The sequence below is a fragment of the Podarcis erhardii genome (genome assembly GCF_964252035.2).
Source record: "Podarcis erhardii genome assembly, chromosome: 7".
In the NCBI taxonomy this organism is placed as follows: domain Eukaryota; kingdom Metazoa; phylum Chordata; class Lepidosauria; order Squamata; family Lacertidae; genus Podarcis; species Podarcis erhardii.
In genome coordinates, this window is record NC_138511.1 from 81,579,277 (window position 1) to 81,601,214 (window position 21,938).

Sequence of the window (21,938 nt, forward strand, 5' to 3'; positions counted from 1 at the left end):
ATCAGTGCATGCCCTCCATGGATCTGATTGTTATTCTGTGAAGTATTACTTGTTAACGTAAAGGAAGATCAAGAAGCAAGACACTGGCTTTTGAATAACCCCTGCAGAAGCACCTAATACAGTCTGCCTTTGCTCAAATGAATGCATTCCTAAGGCGTGTATTCAATATAACTTATTTAGTTTGCTTAAACTTGTTATACTAGTGTTATGAGAATTATAAGATTTAAGATATAAAATAAATGTTCATAAATGTACCAGGCAATACCCACCCTCCCTTCCCCACAGATGGGCGAGGTTTGTGGCACCGAGTGGGGCTCACCTGGGCGGGTGCCACCTACCTGCTTGAGCCGGACTTTGACCCGCCCTCGGCCAGGGAGGACAATGGACAGCCGGCCAGGGGTGTGCCTAATGCCAAAAGAAAAGAGGATGACTCTATTGCTCAAGCCTCTTTTGCTGTTCTTCCTTCCAGGATACATATACATAAATATATAAACACAACACATACATAAGTATATAAACCACATGTCTGAAACAGTATAGGAAAACAGTCCCAAAGCCATTTTGACTCTTTCATTGACCTCAAATATTCCTCTGCAGTTTGGATGCAAGTGGAAAAAAGCCTCCCCATTGTCTCTGTGCTCACAAATCCTGCCTTAAGGGCACATTTGGGTATGAATAGGGTGAGCCTGTGACCTGGACTCAGGAATTAAGTATTTATCAGGCTCTCCAGGTAAACGCATCAACAGGTTTCCTGCCAGACAGGATTTTGCTGTAGACCGCCCCTTCTGTAATGTATGTATGATGTATCAGGGGGATGGTCTTAAGCTACAGGGTGGGCAATTTCAAAAGTCTATATAAGCGCTTGCACACCACTGCATGTGGTTGTGAGCACCCTGTTGCAGCAATTAATAAAGATCAGGCCTACTAGCTGCTTTGCTTCTCAATAGTCTCTAGTTGGCTCTGGTTTACCACACCTATCAGCCAATTACCCATTCCCACCACCCTTCTGAGTAATACCCCACCCCACCCTGTCACTATATATAAGGGTCTGGTGACTTCTGTTTCAGTGTATCTGAAGAAGTGTGCATACACATGAAAGCTCATACCAATAACAAACTTAGTTGGTCTCTAAGGTACTACTGGAAGGAATTTTTATTTTTATTTTGGTTGGCCTCTGTTATTTTCTCCTACCGATAGGGAACCTACATAAGGACTCTATTCAGGCTCTTGGGTACCCAATAAGGGAAAAGGAGCAGTGTTTTTTCTTATAACAACTAGTTTAAGCTGTGGAACTCCCTCCCCACAGTGGTGCGTCTGGCACCTTCTTTATACCGCTTTTGACAAAACACAAGGAACACCCAAGCTTTTGATACCCGAGGTGTAGAATTGTTAGCACTCCCCCTATTTGTGTGATTGCAAGTTGTTTTAAATTGCTTTTTTGAGTACTGTATTTTAATTGTTGCAACCCACCTTGGAACCTTAGGGCAAAGGGCAATTAGATGAAGAAGAAGAAGAAGAAGAAGAAGAAGAAGAAGAAGAAGAAGAAGAAGAAGAAGAAGAAGAAGAAGAAGAAGTTGTTTTGCATCAAACTGCTTGGAGTTTTGGATGGCATTGGTGGGTAGGAAATCCTAAATCCTTCCCCAACAAAATATGCATGTAGATTGGCATATATTTGATAATTTGTCTGGACACCAAAGCCACACACAGGTATACGTGACTTGAGGATGCTGGCCTTTTAAAACTATTTTCTTCTATTTCGTTATAAGCTATGCACCCAAATGTCTCAATACACTGTGAACCACTTTTTCTGTGGTTCAGTGATTTGGTTCTGGCTTTGGTTTGGTTTAGGCAAATCTGTTATTCAAGCTTTGAAATCATGGAATGTCAAGCCATACTCCAGGAAGCTTTGTTGCTGTTGCGGGACAGTGTTTCTGTATTTTAATTTTAGATCTTGTTGTGATTTATGTGGAAATCGTTCAGCTTGGTTGTGCATGTTTTATATTTTATTTATTATTATTTATGACTACTTTTGTTATGTGGTAGTTATGTTGTAAGTCGTGTTGTAAATCGTCTTGAGCATTACCTGAACAGTGGAAAGGCGGCATACAAATAAAATTATGTATGTATTTACCGTATGTATTAATCTAATAATCAAAGGGCCAGGTCCATAGAACTGCATCAGGAACACCTGGAAGCAGTGGCGTAGCGTGGGGGGTGCAGGGGGGGCCGGCCGCACCGGGCGCAACATCTGGGGGTTAGGGTTAGGGGGCGCAAATCCACGGGTTAGGGGGCGCAAATTACTTGCCTTGCCCCGGGTGCTGACAAGCCACGCTACGCCACTGCCTGGAAGAAGTTACGACCCCCACCCCACCCCACCCCACTTTGAATTGACGGCAGATCCACCAGCACCCCTTTAACGGAAACAGTATTTAAGGACCTCTCAGTTTCAAAAGGGTTTTGCCACATGTGTGTGTTGGTGGGGTGGATACTATACAAGAAACACAAGTTAGTACATTTTTAAAAGACCTGTTTGGATAACAGTATAAACACTGGGCCACTATTCACCTAACTAGTCTGTCTAGAAGATTGTGCAAATAATGACAATTACCTTAGTAACTAACCTGGGGAGAAATTGATGCAAAATACCTTTTTGCTTATGGATAGCAATCTAAGCACCACACATTACAATATATCATTTCATATCTGTGATAAGCGTAGTAATTTTGGTATATGCACTTCTCAGGAATGTTTATCAGAGTGTTTATCATTGTTGTTGTTGTTCTAATTTTAATTTTATGTAATTGTTGCATGTCATGTGCTCTAATGTAGACAAAGATATATCTCTGTTCAACCACGCTAAGCAGCTTAAAGACGAATAAAAGGAATAAGAACTATGTTACCCAAAAAAAACCACCTAAGGAGAGGAGGAGGAAGGATTGGTATTCATTTTGTTGATTTATTATTCTTTGTGATTGTGAGCTATTGAGATTGACATATATCAATCCCATTAAAAAAAAATCATCAGAAGCAGGAAGCTGCCTTCATGTCCATTTCTCTGGTACTAGAAAGACTCACAATTGCAAACCCAACCACTAGTGCACTGGGCAGGAGCTTAGCAGTGAGCCCCAAGGGAACGATTACTTCAGCAATGGCTTGGCTCAGAAAGGAAGCTTATGTAGGACTTAGGGGCTCCATCCTTCCTGACCATCAGCCAGGCCTTGATCCAGGCAGGCACCTATGCGGGATCCTCCTGAGTAATCTCACATGAAGGATAGATTTGTGCGGCTAGCCAGACACTCTGCTGGCAGCTTTGAAGCTCTTTCCTGGCTGGCAGTCTCCTCTGATTCCTGGGGTGACAAGTTGGGGGTGGTGGGATTTTGAGAGCTGGCTGGAAGCCCCAGGCAACTGCAGACCCTCCAAGTGTCCCTATTTTCCAGGGACGTCGCAGGTTTACAGAAGCCGTGCTGGTTTCTGATTTGATCCTACAATATTCCTCTTTACCTTAGGACGCCTCTATTTTCATCGGAGAAATGTTGGAAGGTATGGTGTTATCTGACCCCTGAGCCATCTGAAAGCAGCCCTGTATAGGGAAGTTTAAAAAAAAAATGTTTAATGTTTTATTATGTTTTTATATATGTTGGAAGTCACACAGAGTGGCAACTCAGTCAGGTGTGTGGGGTATAAAGAGTATTATTATTATTATTATTATTATTATTAAGGATGTCCCTATTTTCCATCAGAGAAATGTTGGAGGATATGCAACTGGTCAGGTGATCTCTGCACCTGTGACTGCAGTGTTGAGGTAGAAAAATGGTTTGGCGGGACCCAGGATTCCCTCAGCGTCACTGGTGGGTGCCTTGGGACACAGTTCCTTTTGTTCCTCCTCTGTGGGGACCTCAGATTCAAGATCTAGCCAAAGTTGAGCAGTGATAACTGAGCATGTGGAACCAGTTGCACCATTCTTTAGATGCTTTCCACAATGGAGTTCTCCTCCCCATTTTTTCCAATGCCGCTTATAGATAAAATGGGAAGAGATACTCAAACACAGGCACATAGAAAACCACATTACAGTAGTACCCCAGGTTAAGTACTTAATTTGTTCTGGAGGTCCATTCTTCACCTGAAACTGTTCTGAACCTGAAGCAACACTTTAGCTAATGGGGCCTCCTGCTGCTGCTACGCCGTCAGAGCACGATTTCTGTTCTCATCCTGAAGCAAAGTTCTTAACCTGAAGCACTATTTCTGGGTTAGCGGAGTGTGTAACCTGAAGCGTATGTAACCTGAAGCATATGTAACCCGAGGTACCACTGTATATCGAGTCAGACCACTGCTTGTCCCTCCTTAAGAGTCCTGCTGCGCGCCAGGCTCCGCTGGACCACCCTCTTTAAGGCTGCCAACACAAGTGATTTTTCCTTCTCCTTGGATAAATTCCCTCTACCCGGCATTTGCCTTTTGAATATGAAACAAAAAGCAGGGTGGGTTTCTCCTCCACACACACACACACACACACACAACTTCATAAAAAGAAAACAGAAAACCTACAGGCACTCACATCTCCCTCTTTATCTGCTCAGAGCTTGTAAAGTAGGCAAACCAACACCGCGAGGAACAGCCAGCCATGTAATAGCAGATGCCGACTGGTAACGTGTGTCTTCGCAGGCTGCCATTTCATATCAAATTAAGTGAATGCGCAGGAGGGAATCCCTCATAAAACTTCACTTAAATATTTTCTTCGCTACTCGACTGCTCATCTCCCGCAGAGTAAGAGAGCAGACAATGATCCAAAGGCAGGCAGTTTGTCAGCCTAAGGTAAATCTTCCCCACTCGAAGGCTTCCATCATTTGCAGGCATATAATGATTTTGCCCTTCCTGATAAAGAGGCTGGGAAAGAAAACAAAAGGAAAAGTTTAAGGAGAAAGAAAAGAAAAAGAAGATAGTTTGGTCTCTTCTGGGATTAACACCGCTAGCTAGCATCAGAGGCGAGATGAAATCTATTTAGATGTATTTTCATTAAGCTGCATCCCCAGAGTCTTCATCAAACATCAACAAATGCTGGATGGAAGATAAACTGGGCAGAATGCCTGGAATTTCACCTTTTGCTTAGGCTTCAAAACCAACATATATGTTTGACTGTTAGTGGATAACGCATTAGCATTGGCTCCAGGACATACTGGTTCAAAGCCTCCCCAATTCATTGAAACGTGAGCTTGAAGTGCGTCACATCCCTCACAGCTTCAGTTTCCACATCTGTACAATGGAACAATAATTGCTTGCCTTGGTAGGTTCTCAGTGTTATGCTGGGCCCGTTGGATATAACCTGCCAGCCTCACTCTTTGCTCTTCTGAGCTTTCTCTGACCACTTCCAGTATGCAGCCACTTTGTGAATGGGATTCAAGCACATACCAGCAAGTCCCAATGTTTTGCCCACACTCCCATCTTGAGTTCAGCACTGCAGGCTGGATATACAGCACAGATTCAAAACCCAGGTCTCAGCACTTCTGCCTGGAGGGATCAAACACATACAGATCTGATACACAGTCACCCTTCAGTCTTTGAAGCCATTTGTGTTGCTTGCTCAAAATATAACTAGCCCCAAAGTCCTTTTAGCCACAGCAATGTCACAAAAAGCCTCAGAATGGAAATCCAGTTACCTCAGTAGCATCTCCCTCTAGCTGAGCTAGCAGCCATTGATAGATCTATTGTCCATGGAAGACAGGTAGACAAATTCATGGAAGAGAGGTCTATTGATGTCTATTAGCTGTGATAGCTAAATGAACCATCCACGCTGAGAGGCAGCATGCATCTGAATACCAGATGAACAAGCAACCAGATAGTTGCCACCATGCCCTGTTTGTTGCATGCTTCTTAATTATCTGAGTAGCCATAGCTGGAATCGGACTGGCCACGATGGAGAATCTATCTCATGAGTGGTCAGCCGTAGACAAGGGTCTCCTTTCTGGTAGATCTCTAGTTCATTTGCAGTAGATCAGCAAGTATTTCTTGCTTCCAATTGCTGAAACACCTTGTTGCCTTCAATTGTGTGGGAGATTTCTTTATTGTTGCACACCATCTTGATAATGTAAAAATAAACAAATAAAAAGACCAAAAAGTTATCCTCTTCCACTCCCCTTGAATTAAGTTACTTTCATGGAGAAAGCTTGAGGGGGCACCAGGAGCGGACATGTGTGTGGAATGATTGACAGTTCTACTCTGGCAGTGAAAACAAACTCCTAGGCTGTGCATGTGGTCATAAGCATCCTTTTTCTTCACTAATTCTAAGGTTATTTCCTTAGCTGCAGTTGTGTAGCTGACTCTAGTTGGTAGACTGTGTTTCTAGTTAAAAACAACCACAGTAGGGGGGCCACTAGGGGGCGCATTGGAAGATGGCCGACAATACAGTAGTGCCCCGCAAGACGAATGCCTCGCAAGACAAAAAACTCGCTAGACGAAAGGTTTTTTCGCCCGCGATTTGCCTCGCAAGACGAATTCCCCTATGGGCTTGCTTCGCAAAACGAAAACATCTCGCGACTTTGTTTCCTTTGTGTAAAAACCGTTAAAACCAAGGGTGCTTAGCTTGAGCAGCTGCAGTTGCGACTTGACTTCGAGGAGCAACTGTTAGCACGTGGTTTGGTAGCCTTTTCTCAGACTTTGCTCACTTTTGAAGATTTTCCAAAACTTTTCCAGAACTTTTCCAGAACTTCTCTTTCATCCATTTGGTAAGTTAAACTTTTAAAACTTTTTTGGGGGGTTTTGGATTTTGGGTTGGGGTGTTTGGGATTCAAGGACTTGGTGTTGGGAAGGGGTTTGCGATAATCTGGGGGCTTGTGGGCCTTTTTTGGGAATTTTTATGATTTTCTGTGACCACTGGGCCAGGTTGATTTTTTTTTGAAAAATTTTCTGAGTTTGAATTTCTGAGTGCTGGCCATGTTGTTATTTTTTGAATTTTTTTTTTGTCTGGGTGGGGAAGCAGTTGGGGAGGGGTTTGCAGCAGTTGGGGAGGGGCTGGGGGAGCAGTTGGGGAGGGGTTTGCAATTTCTGTGTTGTGGGTGGGTTGGTGCGTGTCTGTGGGAGCAGTTGAGGTTTTTGAAGACATTGGTGATTTTTGAAGCTTTTCCTAAACTTATTTTGCAGCCATTTGAGGTTTCTGAGGACGTCGGTGGTTGATTGTTGAAGCTTTTCCAGAACTTCTCTTTCATCCATTTGGTAAGCTAAACTTTTAAAACTTTTTTGGGGGTTTTTGGATTTTGGATTTGGGGTTGGGGTGCTTGGGATTCAAGGCCTTGGTTCTGGGTTTTAATTTCTGTGTGGTGGGTGGCTGGCTGCTTTTGTATTTTTTGGGTTTGAAGCACATCACTGATTTTTTTTTCTGTTTCTGAGTTTACGAAGGTAGGAGCTGTGCTGCCATGGGACCCAAGAAGACTGCTGCTGCGGTGGCCGGCGAGAGGAAGAAGGAGAAGGTGACGCTGGAAATGAAGAAGGAGATCATCTGGAAGCACGACGGCGGAATGCGTGTGACGGACATCGCCAGGGAGTACGGCAGGAACCCATCGACCATCGGGACCATCCTGAAGATGAGGGAGAAGATCCTGGCGACTGATGCAGCCAAGGGAGTCACCAGGATCGTGAAGAACCGCCCAGCTGTCCTGGAGGAGGTCGAGAAGTTGCTGCTCATCTGGATAGAAGAGAAGCAGCGTGCAGGGGACACAGTGTCTGAGGCCGTCATTTGTGAGAAGGCCAAGGCCTTGCACGCTGACCTCATCCGGGAACAGCCAGGAACCTCAGCCGAGCCAGAAGTCTTCAAGGCTAGCAGAGGTTGGTTTGACCGGTTCAAGACAAGATCTGGCATCCACAGTGTGGTCAGGCATGGAGAGGCTGCCAGTTCTGATGTTCCTGTGGCTGAAGACTTTGCAGCGGAGTTCCTGGAGGTTGTGACGACGGAGGGCTACGTTCTGCAGGCAGAGGCTGCGCAGGAGCAGGCCTCACTGGAAGAGGAGGAAGCAACTGAGGAACGGCTGTCCTCCGAAAGACTGAGGGACATTTGCCAGAAGTGGAAGGAGGTGCAGACTTTTGCAGATCTACACCACCATGAGAAGCACGTGGCACATGACGCTGGGAACTTTTATGATACAAGGGTCATGTCGTCTTTCAGGGAGCTGCTGAAAAGGCGGATAAAGCAGCAGACTATGGACAGGTTCTTGACCAAGAAGCAAAGAGTGGAAGAGGAGCCTTCTTCCAGTGGTCCCCCAGAGTCTTAGAAAATGTACTGTACACTTTGTTGATTTTTAAATGTTTTTCTGTCATGTTTATAAAGTTAATTTATTTTCCCTTCAATTTTTGAACTGCTCTTTACAGTATGTGTGACTTTAAAGAGCAGTTAATAAACTGTTGTTGTACCAAATTTGGCTTTGTTTGGACTTTTTTTGACCATAGGAACGCATTAATTGATTTTCAATGCATTCCTATGGGATTTCGTGCTTCGCAAGACGAAAAATTCGCTAGACGACAAAAATTGCGGAACGAATTAATTTCGTCTTGTGGGGCACCACTGTACTATCTCTCCGACCCACACGGGGTAATTAAGAGGCTGTTATGGGAGTAGGCAGCCTCCCTTGTTGCCCCAAGGAAATGGGGAACACTGCCCTTGCCTGCTGTGCCCATAAATCACCCCCTAATTCGAAAGAAGGGGGTGAGGGCCCTAGGCAGAATGCCCCCGTGTGGACCTCGGCTCTCCTGGACGCTGTCTCTGATCGCGCACTAGCTGCAGCAATTTGGAATAATTAATTACAAAAGAAGCAAATGCACATATTTCAAGTGAAGAAGGGGAGTGAAGTCTGCTAATTTAAGTGACCTCTGCAAAAGAAGACGACGGGTTGGAGAAACAGGAATATTTTACGATGAAGATACACCAAAGGCTGGGTATGTTGACAACGGGACTGAATGGGGGGGGGACCTTTTTTACTTTCCTTCTATGTGATTTACAAGAACCCCTCCTCATTAGAATCGTCGGTTGAACTGACCCAAGCAGGATGATTAAGGTCTGTGTGGAGATAAACTTTAACAACAAGTATGCTTTATGGAGATCGAGATGCAATAAGAGCTTTTGGAATGGCGCAGCAATTAATTCGGAGTCGCCATCTTGCCAATTGATTTATAGCTGAGAGAAGGAACGGACTTGTTTTCAGACTGCATTCTTGGTGAATCTCCTCAGAGGTTTTGAGAAAGGAGGCAGATTGGTGAAGATTAATGACGCTAAGACTGTTTTGATGTATGGAAGTGATGTTACATGGAAAACGTCTGGATATGGCTACTGGATAAAAAATAATAATATCCATGCAGGATTACAAACTGTCTAACCAGCTTGTGGAGACTATCAGAGGTCACAAAGAGAAAGGAAAAATATATGAAAATAACAACAAGAGATGTGGAAAAACAAGAAGAAAGGACTGGATAGTACTGTGAACATCATAAGGTTAGATTTGTGGACATTAAAACAGCAGTAAGAAGCAAGAAGTTGATTGGATCCCCTTCAGAACTTGAAATATGGGTACCCCCAACAAAAATTTAAAATTCGGCTGTGTAATTTGGAATTTATGTAATTTGGTTTGATTTGATGTGATTGGTCGGTTAATAAAAAATTATTCTTAAAAAAAACCAAAAAACCACAGTAGATCCTGGAAACTTGAAGTCTCTCTGCCTCTGCTCTGTCTGATCCAACATGCCCCTTCTCGAGACAGATGAAGGTGAAAACCAGAACCCAGGATAGCTTTGCCCAACCTTGGGCCCACCAAATGTTTTGAACTGCAGCCCCAGGCAGCATGGCCAGAGACTGTGAATGCTGGTAGGCAGCTGTAGTCCAATACATCTGGAGGGCACAACAAGCTCAGGCAGCGGACTGGGAAATCAGCAAAACACTTGCTGCTATCTCCAGCTGCCCACCTGACATGATGCTCTGGACTACACCTTTCCAGAGGAGCCCAGGGTGGTGAGCAACAAGTGATAGAGCAATTAAAAACATATCCAATAAAGATGCAGGCTGGGAAACAGTTCACCTTGAAAGACTTCTTGAAAGATGAAGGTCTTCAGTAAGCTCCAAAAAAAGTCAGGAGAAGACAGTGCCTGTGTAATATTCAAGGGGAGGGCATTCCAGAGGGTAGGTGCCACAACACTAAAGGCCCGATTCCTACACTATGCAGAATGGGCCTCTTAATAACAGGGTACCTGCAGAAAGCAGTGATCAATTGGGCATATAAAGGGCAAGATGAAATTCCAGGTATCCTAGGACTTAATTCACTAGAGCCGGCGCTTGGTGGCAGGAAACCACCATTTAAAAACCTCGCAAATATAATGCCCAATGTTACATCAATGTCACACAAGCATTGCATTTTGGGGGTTACAGACGGCTGCAATGCTGTGCTGGGGCTGGGAGCAGCCGCCCAATGGGGGACATATTTTGGTTATCCACCCCAGGGATTATCTTGGGCTGTCTTGGAAGAGGATGGGGGTCGGGTACAGGATGGCCTCAGTGGCAGCAGGGAAAAGGCAGTTTGAAGACCTCTGAAGACGAGTCAGGGTGAGGGGGGGTGAAGCTAGAGGCGATTTGTTATAAGCCTTCCCCTGTCATATAGCTGTCCTGCCCTTTAAACGACCTTAGAGATAGTGTAGCTAGAACGGTAGTTAAGCATGTTTCTATTGGTTTGAGTATCTCTCCTGTATATTTATCGCTCATTTTCCTCCCATAAATCTTGTTCCTTTGGCTTATGAATAAAGCAACCCCATTGGGTATTTAGTAAACTCCCTGCTGTCTCTCTTTATTGGAGCTTGTTTTCTCCACCATTCTCCGCCAATATGCCTTATCCTCGACCTAACAGGATACAGATTTTTTTTAGAGATTAAGGGTGCCTCTGGCCCAGCCAGGATCATGTGGCAAATCAGACAGTGGTGGTCCTAAGACTGGCAGAAATTAGCCATATTCCTATATAGTTGTAGGCCTGGAGACCCTCATGGGTGTGTGTTGTCACGCTGCCCTTCAGTGTAATCTACCTCACAGGGCTGTTGTGAAGTTTGAGCACCCATTTTATTTCCTTGGAGGAAAGGCAAGGATACCAATGTAACCGATAAATTAAAAGATTGCAGAAAAAGCTGCTGAGAATTAGCCTGCCTGAACAAAAAGATAATTAAAGCGGGTTAACATATCAGAATTACACCATCTTGTTAATGTCACCTGTGTAATATATTACAGCGCTGGAGAGAGATAAACAGGATCTAGCCTACTGGGATTTTTAGGTCACAGCTCTCTGCTTTCTCTCCTATTTTTCAATAGATCTGGGACCACAAACTGGCTCAGCAAAACTCAAATCTATCTTCCGCCAGCCTGCCGCATTACCACAGTGTCAACCCTGCAAACGCTCTTCAATAAGACCAGTAACAAGAATTCAATAAGATTCACTCGGCTGAAGTTCCAGATATTAATTTTTCTTCCCTCTGTTCACTCCTTCAGCTATGTGCAGTGGCCTGAAAGCTTTTATTACTATGGGCAGGGAGGAGGGAAACATGGAGAGAATGAGCTCCCAAATGTAAGAACATGGAAACTACTGAAAGTACAAGTGTCAAAAGAGGTTGCCAGCAGCTTCTTTGGGGATAACAATCTCACATTTACATCAAGGCAATATTCCATCCTGGAAAGTCTTAGGTGGCTACGTTTTAACTTTGCCTGCAAATTATTCAACACAACACAGCCAAGTCTGGCTGCACACCTGCCCACTAAGCCCCCCCCCACTTCCCACTCACTCCTTGAGGACCCCTTTCCCCAAATGATCCACACACTCACCTCTTTCCTGAAGCCAGCTTTCCCAACAAGAGGCTTAAGAAAAGCAGACCAGATTGAGTGGGTAGATTAAGAGGCACTTGGGTAGCAGATGCACATTTGTTTATTACATTTTAAAACGCTCACTGTATTTTTAAAAAAATCTGCTTTCTGCATGGAAAGCAGTTCATATGCTGATTGAATCTTCCTCCCTGGCTTATTGTTGGGTGTTTGGGCTTTTGATTTAAGTTTCTGCTACAATAACTTCTTCCTCGCTCGGGAAGAGCTTCTAGGAAGTTAATACCACTGCAAAGAGCAAACGAGACACCACAACAGGATCACAGCACACACCAGGGGCCAGGTCTGCAGCTCCCAATAAAAGTGTGAGAAAATGAGTCTTGTTAGATTCGACTGAAGGACCATCTAGGCCAGCATCCCATTACATACATGGGACAACCAGATGCCCGTGGGAAGCCCAGAGGCATCACGCCAGAGCAGAAGCCCTCTGCAGCTCTTCCCCAGTGACTAATATTAATGGGCATTGTGCCTCTGACCCTGGAGGTAAAATACAGGCACCATGACTAGTAGCCATTTATAGTCTAAGAATCATAGAGTTAGAAGGGACCCAAGGGTCATCTAATCCAACCCCCTGCAATGCAGGAATCTCAGCTAAAGCATCCATGACAGAGGATCACCTTGCCCTCCATGAAAGTGTCATCCCCTTTCAGAGCCATCTAAGTTGGTGGCTGTCATACCTTGTGGTGTCAAATTCTAATAATAAGTAATATTATTACTTATTCATTTTATTAGTCACTTGCTACCAAGGTCTCCAAGCGACTTACATTTCAGAACATAAACATAAATATATAACCAATATGAACGCCTACAATCCACATGCACACACAGAGGAATAACCTCCATAGCAGCCACAGGAAGCTTTGGCAGAACAAAACCAGCTCAGTCCATCAAAGACCGGGGTGGGGTGAGAGTCTTTACCTGGCACTGAAAAGATGTCAAAGAAGGCAGCAGGTAGACAAGACTATTTCACAGATGGAGAGACACAATCAAAAAAGTCCTCTCCCTCCACCTTCTGAGCCGCCCTCAGTAGAGGACCCAGAGAAGGGCCTCAGAAGATAATCCAACGGTCCAAGTAGGTTTCTGAAGATATGGACCTGAACCATAAGGGCTTTCCAGGTTAAAACTAGTGTCACTGAAATGGGCATTTGCAAAGAAGTATTTTCTTTTGTCTGGTATTCAGCTTCACTGGGTCACTCTGGGTTGTAGTTTGGGGAAAATAGGGAATGTGAATGGCATACTGTCCAGTTTCCCCTGGAATAAAGCTTGGGGAGAGCAGCCTCTCCCTTGACACCCCACCTCTTTCTCTTTCTTAATAGCTGGCGAAACAAGCAGGAATGGAATGCCATATTTATACTAGATGAAGAAGCTCTAGTCCTCCAGAGGCTGTTGGACTCCAGCTCCCATTAGCCCCAGCAAGAGCAGCCAATGATCAGGGATGACAGGAGATGTAGTCCAGCAACAGCTGGAGGGCCGCAGGTTCCCTGTTCTGGCTACAGAAGATGAAAATCAATCTGAATGTTGTTTTCTTGGGGGAAATCCTCAACGATGAATCTAAGAAAGTACACAAACGTTTTATAATGCATTGGGGAATTTGGAAATCAGCTTGATAATGAATCTTTTTGTTACCTGTTGGCTTTGCCTTTTTTGTAACCCTCACTCTTTCTTATTTATTCTGTTTCCAGATTGATCTGCTGGCCTTCAGGGCAAAGCACTACCAAGGCAGCTGACATAAACAATTAAACCCATAAAATACAACCAAGGCAATACAATTAGTTACAAAACTAAAAAACAGCATTCTACAAACAATCTACAGCACAGCAATTCAGATAAAGCATACATCGGATTGGGGAGGGAAGAAGGCAGGAGGGAAGGACACAAAGGTAACACTGTTGGCCCATAAGAAACCCAGCAAAAACCACTGTGGGGCCGTTCCTTCATTAGGACCGAGCAAAAGTCACAAAACAGAGATGAAGGTTTTGAGTTTTCCAGGACCCTTCATCATGCTGGATGTTAAACAAGGAGGGGGGGTAAGAGAGAGAAGGAACTGGCTTGACGCTAAAGCCGCAACACATACATTGTTCTCAGCCTTCAGAAAGAATGTAGGAAATGGTAGCAGGACTTAATTACCTAGATTATGCTCTCCAAGATGCTGTGCATGTTTCAAGTCACAGCTAGGGATGCTGGAATGAAGGCAACACACAATGGCAGATTCCCCTATTTTTGAAAATATAAAGCTCAACAGACAGCTACCCAGATCAGCCTCTTCTCCAGCCATAAGCAAAAACACACAGGTTGCTCATGGTAGGTAAAGGGTAGTAGCAAAGAGGAACATGGCCATTTTAATATTAGCAAAGCTGGAGATTCAGTGTGCAATGAGGACAAAGGCAAGTGAGGCCTCTTAGGTAATAGCCACTGGTGCAGGGGGTGTTTGCAAGTGTGTCCCAGTTTTTGTAAGGGAAGCAGCTCTTCCAGCAAAGCCTGGCCATGCACTGAAAAATAGCAGCCAGACCACCAGGCTCCCTCTCCCTGTCCCTTTAATCTTTGTAAAACTCAATTTTTTACTTTCCTGCTTGTGGCAGCTTCTCTCCCCACCCCACAATACACGAAAGCCGCTTTCCAATTTATTCAGCTAACTTTGATTTTATGGCTTTTGAGGCATGCCACTGCTCCACCCATCTTGATCTCAGCCACCTACAGAAAGTGCCTGATTTTCTTTTTTTTTCCATTAGTGCAGCAGAACGTCCAAAATCTGTGAGATGATATATGACCTATTAGATTAATGAAGATTATTACTAAAAGGCTCTCAGCAAAAATGAGACAAGTAAACTGATTAGTAAAATGATATGTTAGCCTTCCCTTTCATTTTCAAGGAAGGAGAGACGTTAACAGGCCACCTCTGTTCCTAGGCAAGGATTGTGGATGTTTGTTTCCCACACGAAAATATAAATAAATAAAGTGAGACGTGTGTCTGCGTGTGCGTGTAGAGGCACATAGTCACTAACAGCTGTGGTACCTAATGTATTGATGCCTGCCTCTTGCCTGAACCATCACAGCTGTATGCAGAGCACATCAGGGACCATGTTTCCTGGTGCATAAGCGGCGGTTTCTCAATATGAAAGCCTATTTAAAAAATCATTATAATAGCAAAGCAAGTTCATTCCCTGCATTGAGCGTATGTCCAAGGCATATAATTGCAAATGGGAGTCTTAAATCTCACATAGGGCAGCACAGGAGGCTGGTAATACCATGCACTCAAGATGTGCAGAAGGTCAAAGTGAGATCTTGGCTGCCAAGGTCCAGAGGCAGGGGAAACCTCAGATACGTCACCAGGGGGATTTCCACCTGTGAAAGAACCTCACCAACTGTTCTACAGGCTGTCATTGACAGCTGTGGCAGAGGTCATGCTTTGCTTTCCTGGAGGCCCATTGATGGATGAGCTGCCGCAGAGACATAAAATGAGCAGCCCCGCTTCATCACTGTGTGTTGGATAGTGCTACTGAGAGCAAAAGGGATCACAATATAGCAATGTGGGTCAAACTTTCAACGTTAGGAATGCTGTATCTTTAACAGCTGTGGACACGGCGGTATTTTGACAAATGCAACTTTTCAACTCCCTGTGGCCCACTGGCATGATAAACAGAAATTTATTTTTGACGTATCTATTAAAGAGATATAGTTGTCCCAATGCTGAAAGCTTGGCAGTGTTTTGACCTGTACAGGGCCTAGGGAATCATAGCAATGAGAGGAGTTATAATACAGGTAGGATGCTGGCTATTGTTAATACCAGACCATCCTCCTTTTGGCTACTGCTTCAGGAAAAGGTGACCGTCTCCAAGTCTCCCATTACTTCCTCCTGAACACGCAGTTTTTCAGGCGCCACCTTCATATGCTCAGACTCTGGCGCCAAAGGATTTTGACTAGAATAGTTCCATGCTCAAAAGCAAGTATTTGTGCTTGGTTCTCCAGTTGTACAGCTAGGGAGAAGAAGGTGCTCCAGAAGGTCATAACCACAGCCCAAAGGATTATTGGTCATCCTCTCCCATCTTTGGAAGAACTGTACGGTTCCCGTTGTCTTAGGAAAGCAAACAACATCCTGCAGGATTCATCTCACCCGGGATACAGTCTGTTTGCACTACTGCCTTCTGGCAGGAGATATAGAAACTTCAAGTCAAGGACAAATAGACTGAAAAATAGTTTCTATCCAAGAGCTGTGGCCTTTTTGAATGCTGTAACTCGATAGTGTGACCTGGAAGTTTGATGGGTGTGGGTGTGGGTGTGGCTGGAATGTGGTTTGTTTGGTTGTTGTTGCTGTTTTGTTTTTGTTGTTTTTTTAAGGGATGGCATCCAATTTCGTTGCACTGTGCAATGTTGCACTTGTGTAATGACAATAAAGAATCTATCTATCTATCTATCTATTAATGAAGACTAGTATTCAAGCATGAATTGAAGGGGTGTGTAGGAGGGCTTGGTAATTATTTTACCACTCTTTAACCACCCTAGTTGTACGAACAAAACAAGCTGTTTAAACGTGCTTTGTGATGATTTGCATGAAGTGATTTTGAGCATGTGGCTACCAAAACAATTTAGATAAGATGTGAGCCAAAAGTGTGGGGGGAAATTAATTAGTTATATGTGTTTTTGTGTCAGAGAGAGAAAATACAAGCCATATTTTCTCATATACACACCCTGCCATGTATGTAAGCCTCCCTCCTACGCCAATCAGCACACCGCAGGGGCTGCAGCAGCCAATCAGTCTCCACAACAGGGGGCGAATGTAAAAACAGCCAATCAGCCAGCCGCAACAGGAGATGCAAAACAGCCAATCAAACTGAATGGAAGGGAGAATTCAAGCACCCAATCAGCAAGCCCACACAGATACCAAGGGTATGAGGCTGAAAGCACAAGTTGTGGTGTACAGTGGTCACACAAGCAAAGGGGAAGAAAAAATGCAGTCTGTTGTTTCAGACACCTTGCAATGCTGGTGGCAAATCTTTCAGAAACTTTCATACCTGCAACTGCCTTCTTTGAGCAGCATGTTGTTGTTTTTTTTAATAATATTTATTAAAGATTTTCAAATATAACAGAAAAAGAAAAACATCCAAATTTAAAACCTTATTTTCATTGGCATCCTTCCAGGACTTCCCCTCCCTCCCCCTCTTGTATTCCAATTCTTTCAAATAAATTCAACAAATTCTTACCCCAAGTTTTAAAATTATTATCATTGACCCAATTTAAAAATATTTTCCCATCCCCTAAAATCGACCTGTTCCCTTCTACGAGTTCCCCTCTTTAGTATGCAATACAGATTAGAATAAAAAAATAGAAAAAAGAATAAAATGTAATTTAACACCCTTTGGATTCCAAATTTCCTTCCCCCCTTTCCCGGTTGCGTTCCCAATGTCCATCAATGTCTACTGTCATCCTGGAGCTCCCACATCTAAGCCATAGTCCTTCACCAGTCCGCTTTGCCGTCTTTTTAATAGTCTTTGCCGTCTTTTGGTCATCTTTAGTTTCGAATGTCCAATCTTGGAAGGAGTCTGTCTCAAAAAGGTCCATTTTTTCCATCCAGATCTTTGTATTTAAGAGTAAAAACTCCAATTTTATTTCTTTAGACCTTTCAAATCTGGATGTCCCAAATGTTCCCACTTCCAACTTTGTCCAGTTCTTGTTATTCTAGTTGTTCTTGTTGATCTCTCTCCTCCTTTTTTTTCCCTGCTCTCCTGCACAAATGTTCTAATTCCAAAAGCTTCTAATTCCTCTGCAGAGGCTTTGTTATTCAGGAACACAACATTACGTCAAGTCCCTTCCATTCTTCAATAGATAAATCTATTGTCTCCTGTGATGGGATAATGAGCTGCTTGTGCGTAAAAGCTTGATCCCTCTGGGGTTTGGCTGGTCATCCAAACCGATGCACTAACGGAGCCCCCAAAGCATGACTCCGTCAGTCGCTGGTAGAATCTGACAGTGGGCGTCTACGGAATCTACGCCAACATAAAAGCTGTTTGACAGACATGCGCTTTCGTGACTCTCTGCGTGACAGTTTCCGGCGAAGGGTGGGCGTTCCCAACGGGGGTCCCGTTACCTCTCCACTACTCTCACTGGAAGCATCCCAGAGCCTCCCCTCCGCTGTGACTCCTGCACTCCCCCTGCTGGTTCCCTCTTCTGCTGCAGATTCTCTCCTATTCTCCTGGAGCCTGTCCACCACCTGTCTCTCCGATGGCAGTTCCCTGACATCCACCTCCCCCCCAGGGCCCCCTTCACCCCCTCCCGCCTCCTCTCCCACTGGCGGTGAGGGCAGAAAGCCCCTGAAGGAACTCTCCTCGTCGTCCGAGGATTCTAACACTTCCAGCCACGGCGTACCGTCTCTCTCCCCGTCTTCCTCTTCTTCGTCGGAGTCGGCTTCTTCACCCACCCCTGACTCTGGGAACCCTTCAAACTCCCCTTCCTCATCGGTGGTCCCAAAGTGTTACCTTCTAAATCGAGCCACGGGTTGCGGTTTTCTAGGGAAACGCTGATGAAATGTTTCTATTAAAACCTCGTCATTGACTACCTCTGCTGGTACCCAAGTGTTTTCCGACTCTGCTTCCCCCTCCCATTCTACCAGATATTCCACCTGATTCCCCTTCCACCTGGAATCAATGATTCCTGCCACGTTCATGTCGCGCTCTCTCTCTTCTATCACGGGCGTTTGGGTGGCCTCTCTCTCACGCTCCCCCCACTCACGTCCCTCTCGGTACGGCGACAGTAATGACCTGTGAAATACTGGGTGTAATTTCATGTGACTGGGCAGCCTGAGTTTGAATGCCACTGGGTTGACCTGCTGTGTGACCTCAAAGGGTCCCAATCTTTTGGGCCTCAATTTCTTACTCCCGCCCTTGAACGGTAGCCCTTGGGTGGACAACCACACCCGGTCCCCCACCCTTATAGTTTCACCCTCCCTCCTATTTCTGTCTGCTTGCTTCTTATATTCTTCCTTGGCTTTCTCTAAGTTAAGTTGAAGCTGACGGTGGATCGCCTCCATCTCTTCAAAAAAATATTCCGCCGCCGGCACGCTCCACCTCTCCCCTCCCTCTCCTGGGAATGCCCGGGGGTGACACCCATAATTTGCCAGGAAGGGACTCATCCCTGTGGACACGTTCTCCGCGTTGTTGTAGGCAAATTCTGCTAGAGGTAACTTATCCACCCAATCATTTTCTCTGTCTTTTACATAACACCTCAGGTATTGTTGTAAAACCCCATTTGCCCTTTCCGCTTGCCCATTGGTTTCTGGGTGCCGGGCAGTTGAGAAATTGAGTTCTACGTGCAGTAAGCTCATAAGTTTCCTCCAGAACCTGGAAGTAAATTGTTTCCCTCTGTCGCTCAAAACCCTCAAGGGGGCGCCATGCAACTTAAAAATATGTTCTACAAACAACTTGGCGGTTTCCTCCGCTGTGACTGCATGTGAACAGGCTATAAAATGACACATCTTGGTTAATTGATCTACCACCACCATGACAGCTGTTTTGCCTTTGGATTTTGGAAGGTCCGTCATAAAATCTATGGATACTGCCTCCCATGGCCTTTCGGGCGTGGGTAAGGGTTGTAATAGCCCCGCTGGCGCCACCCTCTCTCCTTTCGCTCGCTGGCACCTGTCGCAACCCCTGACATATTCCCGTACGTCCTCCCTCACCTTGGGCCACCAAAACTCCCTGGTAACCAACCACATGGTTTTGTGCTGTCCAAAATGTCCCGCTGTGGGGCTGTCATGCAACTGCTTGAGTACTCTGCCCCTCAGTTCCCCGTCGGGTATGTACAGTGCCCCTTTGTAATACAACGCCCCGTTCTTTTCTTCGAACCCCCCTGTGTTCTCCTCTGTCCTCCGGAGCTCTCTGAGTTTCTCTTGGGCGTATTCATCGTTCTCTGTACCCTCTATCAGTTCCCTCTGCCCCACCAATGCCGCCCCACACACCCAGCGGTCTTCAGGGATTACATGCCTTGCCTCAGGCGCTCCCTCCCCCTCTAAGTACTCAGGTTTCCTGGAAAGAGCGTCCGCCCTCACGTTCTCGGAGCCGGGTACGTAACGAATCTCAAAGTGGAATTTGGAGAACTCCTGGGCCCATCTCACTTGTCTCTGGTTCAGCACTCGGGCTGTTCTCCAGTATTCCAGATTTTTGTGGTCAGTTCGGACTTGAACCTTGTGCTGCGCCCCAATCAGTAAGTGCCGCCATTTCCGGAATGCTTCATGAATGGCGAGCAGTTCTCGGTCGTACACTGTGTAGTTCCTCTCGGATTTGTTCAACTTCCGCGAGAAGAATGCACACGGTCTCCATTCAGACGTATCTTTTCCCGGCTGGAGAAGAACGGCCCCCACCGCTCGGTCTGACGCGTCAGTCTCCACTCTCATTGGTTGTTGTAGATCCACGTGCAAAAGTTGCTCTTCCGACGCAAACGCCTGCTTTAAGCGTTCGAACGCCCTCTGCGCTTCTCCCGTCCAAACAAATTTCTTTTTGCTACTAAGACAATCCGTGATGGGCGCTGTTAAATGGGCAAAGTTTTTGATGAACTTCCTATAGAAGTTTCCGAAGCCCAGGAACCTTTGCACGTCCTTCTTGGTCTTTGGTGTTTTCCATTCCAGTACCGCTTGAACCTTGCTGGGATCCATGGCCAATCCCTTGTCAGACAACCAGTACCCCAGGAATTCCACCTCCTTGGTATGAAACTGACACTTCTCCAGTTTCACCCACAGCCGGTTTTCTCGCAGCTTGCTCAGTACCTCTCTTACATCTCGCACATGCTGCTCCTCGTTGTCTGAGTACACCAGGACGTCATCTAAGAACGCTACGCAGTTCTTGTAGAGCAGTGGCCCCAGGACGTGATTCATGAATGATTGAAAACAGGCGGAGCCCGCTTGTAATCCGAAAGGCATAACCAAGTACTCAAAGGCCCCCAAGGGGGTGAACATAGTGGTCTTCCACTCATCCCCCTTTCTCACACGTATCAAGTTATATGCCCCCCTAAGGTCCAGCTTGGTAAAAATTTTCCCTTTTCTCACCCGTGTTAGAATGTCATCAATTCTGGGCATAGGGAAAGTCACTGGTTCTGACACTGCATTTAGGGCCCTGAAATCACATACAAGCCTGGGCTTGCCCGTGTTTTTTTTGTCCACAAAGAACACTGGGCTGCCCCCCACCGCTCGTGACTCTCTGATGAAACCTCGCTTGAGATTCTTGTCAATGAACTCCCTTAACTCCTGCATCTCACTGTCTGACATTGCATACAGCTTGCCCACTGGCAATTGTGCTCCTGGGAGTAAGGTAATTTGACAATCAAAGGGTCTGTGCGGGGGCAGCTTATCTGCTTCTTTTTCGCTGAATACGTCAATCAAGTCAGCGTATTGTGGTGGCACCCTCCCCTTGTCCATCATTTCCATCCCTGCTAGAGTGGCCCTGGCGCCTGCCTGAGCCTCTCCCTCCTTGCAGTGTTCTAGGCAATGTGCTGATCCAAAGGAAACCACTCTCTGATGCCAGCCTACTAGCGGATCGTGTAGCGCCAGCCAGCTCATACCCAAGATAATAGGAGCTCCTCCCAAGGTGGCTACGTTAAACGCTATCAGTTCGGTGTGTCGTGCCACCCTCATTATCATTGGTACAGTCTGTTGGCTCACTTCTCCTCCCAACAGCTCCCTCCCATCAATCGTGGTAACCTGCAAAGGCTTACTCAATGGGATAGTCTGTATCTGGTGTGCAGCTGCAAACTCTTTGCTCATGAAATTACATGAGCTACCTGAATCCAATAGCGCCTTTATCTTCAGTGGGTGTCCGTTTGCCAGTTCCAGCAACACCTCTATCACAAGCGCTGGTCTTGGAGGTTCCGGCGTGGGCACATTCATTACTCCCTGGCCTGGCTGCTGTGCCCTGATGTTGGCAACCAGGCGTTGGCTTTTACTTGCTCCGTGATTTCTTCTTCCTCCTTCCCCCCAACAGTTCCCGCCATCCCTTGCCATTCCTTCCTTTGCGGACAGACTCTGGCAAAGTGACCTGGCTGTTGGCAGAGATAGCATCTCTTGCCGCTCTTTCCC

General features: G+C 45.6%; 1 protein-coding gene across 1 annotated transcript; it reads left to right on the top strand.

Moving 5' to 3' along the window:
* Positions 1–7,027: 7,027 nt before the first annotated feature.
* On the top strand, positions 7,028–8,547 carry LOC309347760 (putative CENPB DNA-binding domain-containing protein 1). Its single transcript, XM_081872531.1, has 2 exons — positions 7,028–7,886; positions 7,962–8,547. Exons 1-2 carry the CDS (start codon positions 7,404–7,406, stop codon positions 8,253–8,255), a joined length of 777 nt encoding a protein of 258 aa, XP_081728657.1. The 5' UTR covers positions 7,028–7,403; the 3' UTR covers positions 8,256–8,547.
* The last annotated feature ends 13,391 nt before the right edge of the window (positions 8,548–21,938 follow it).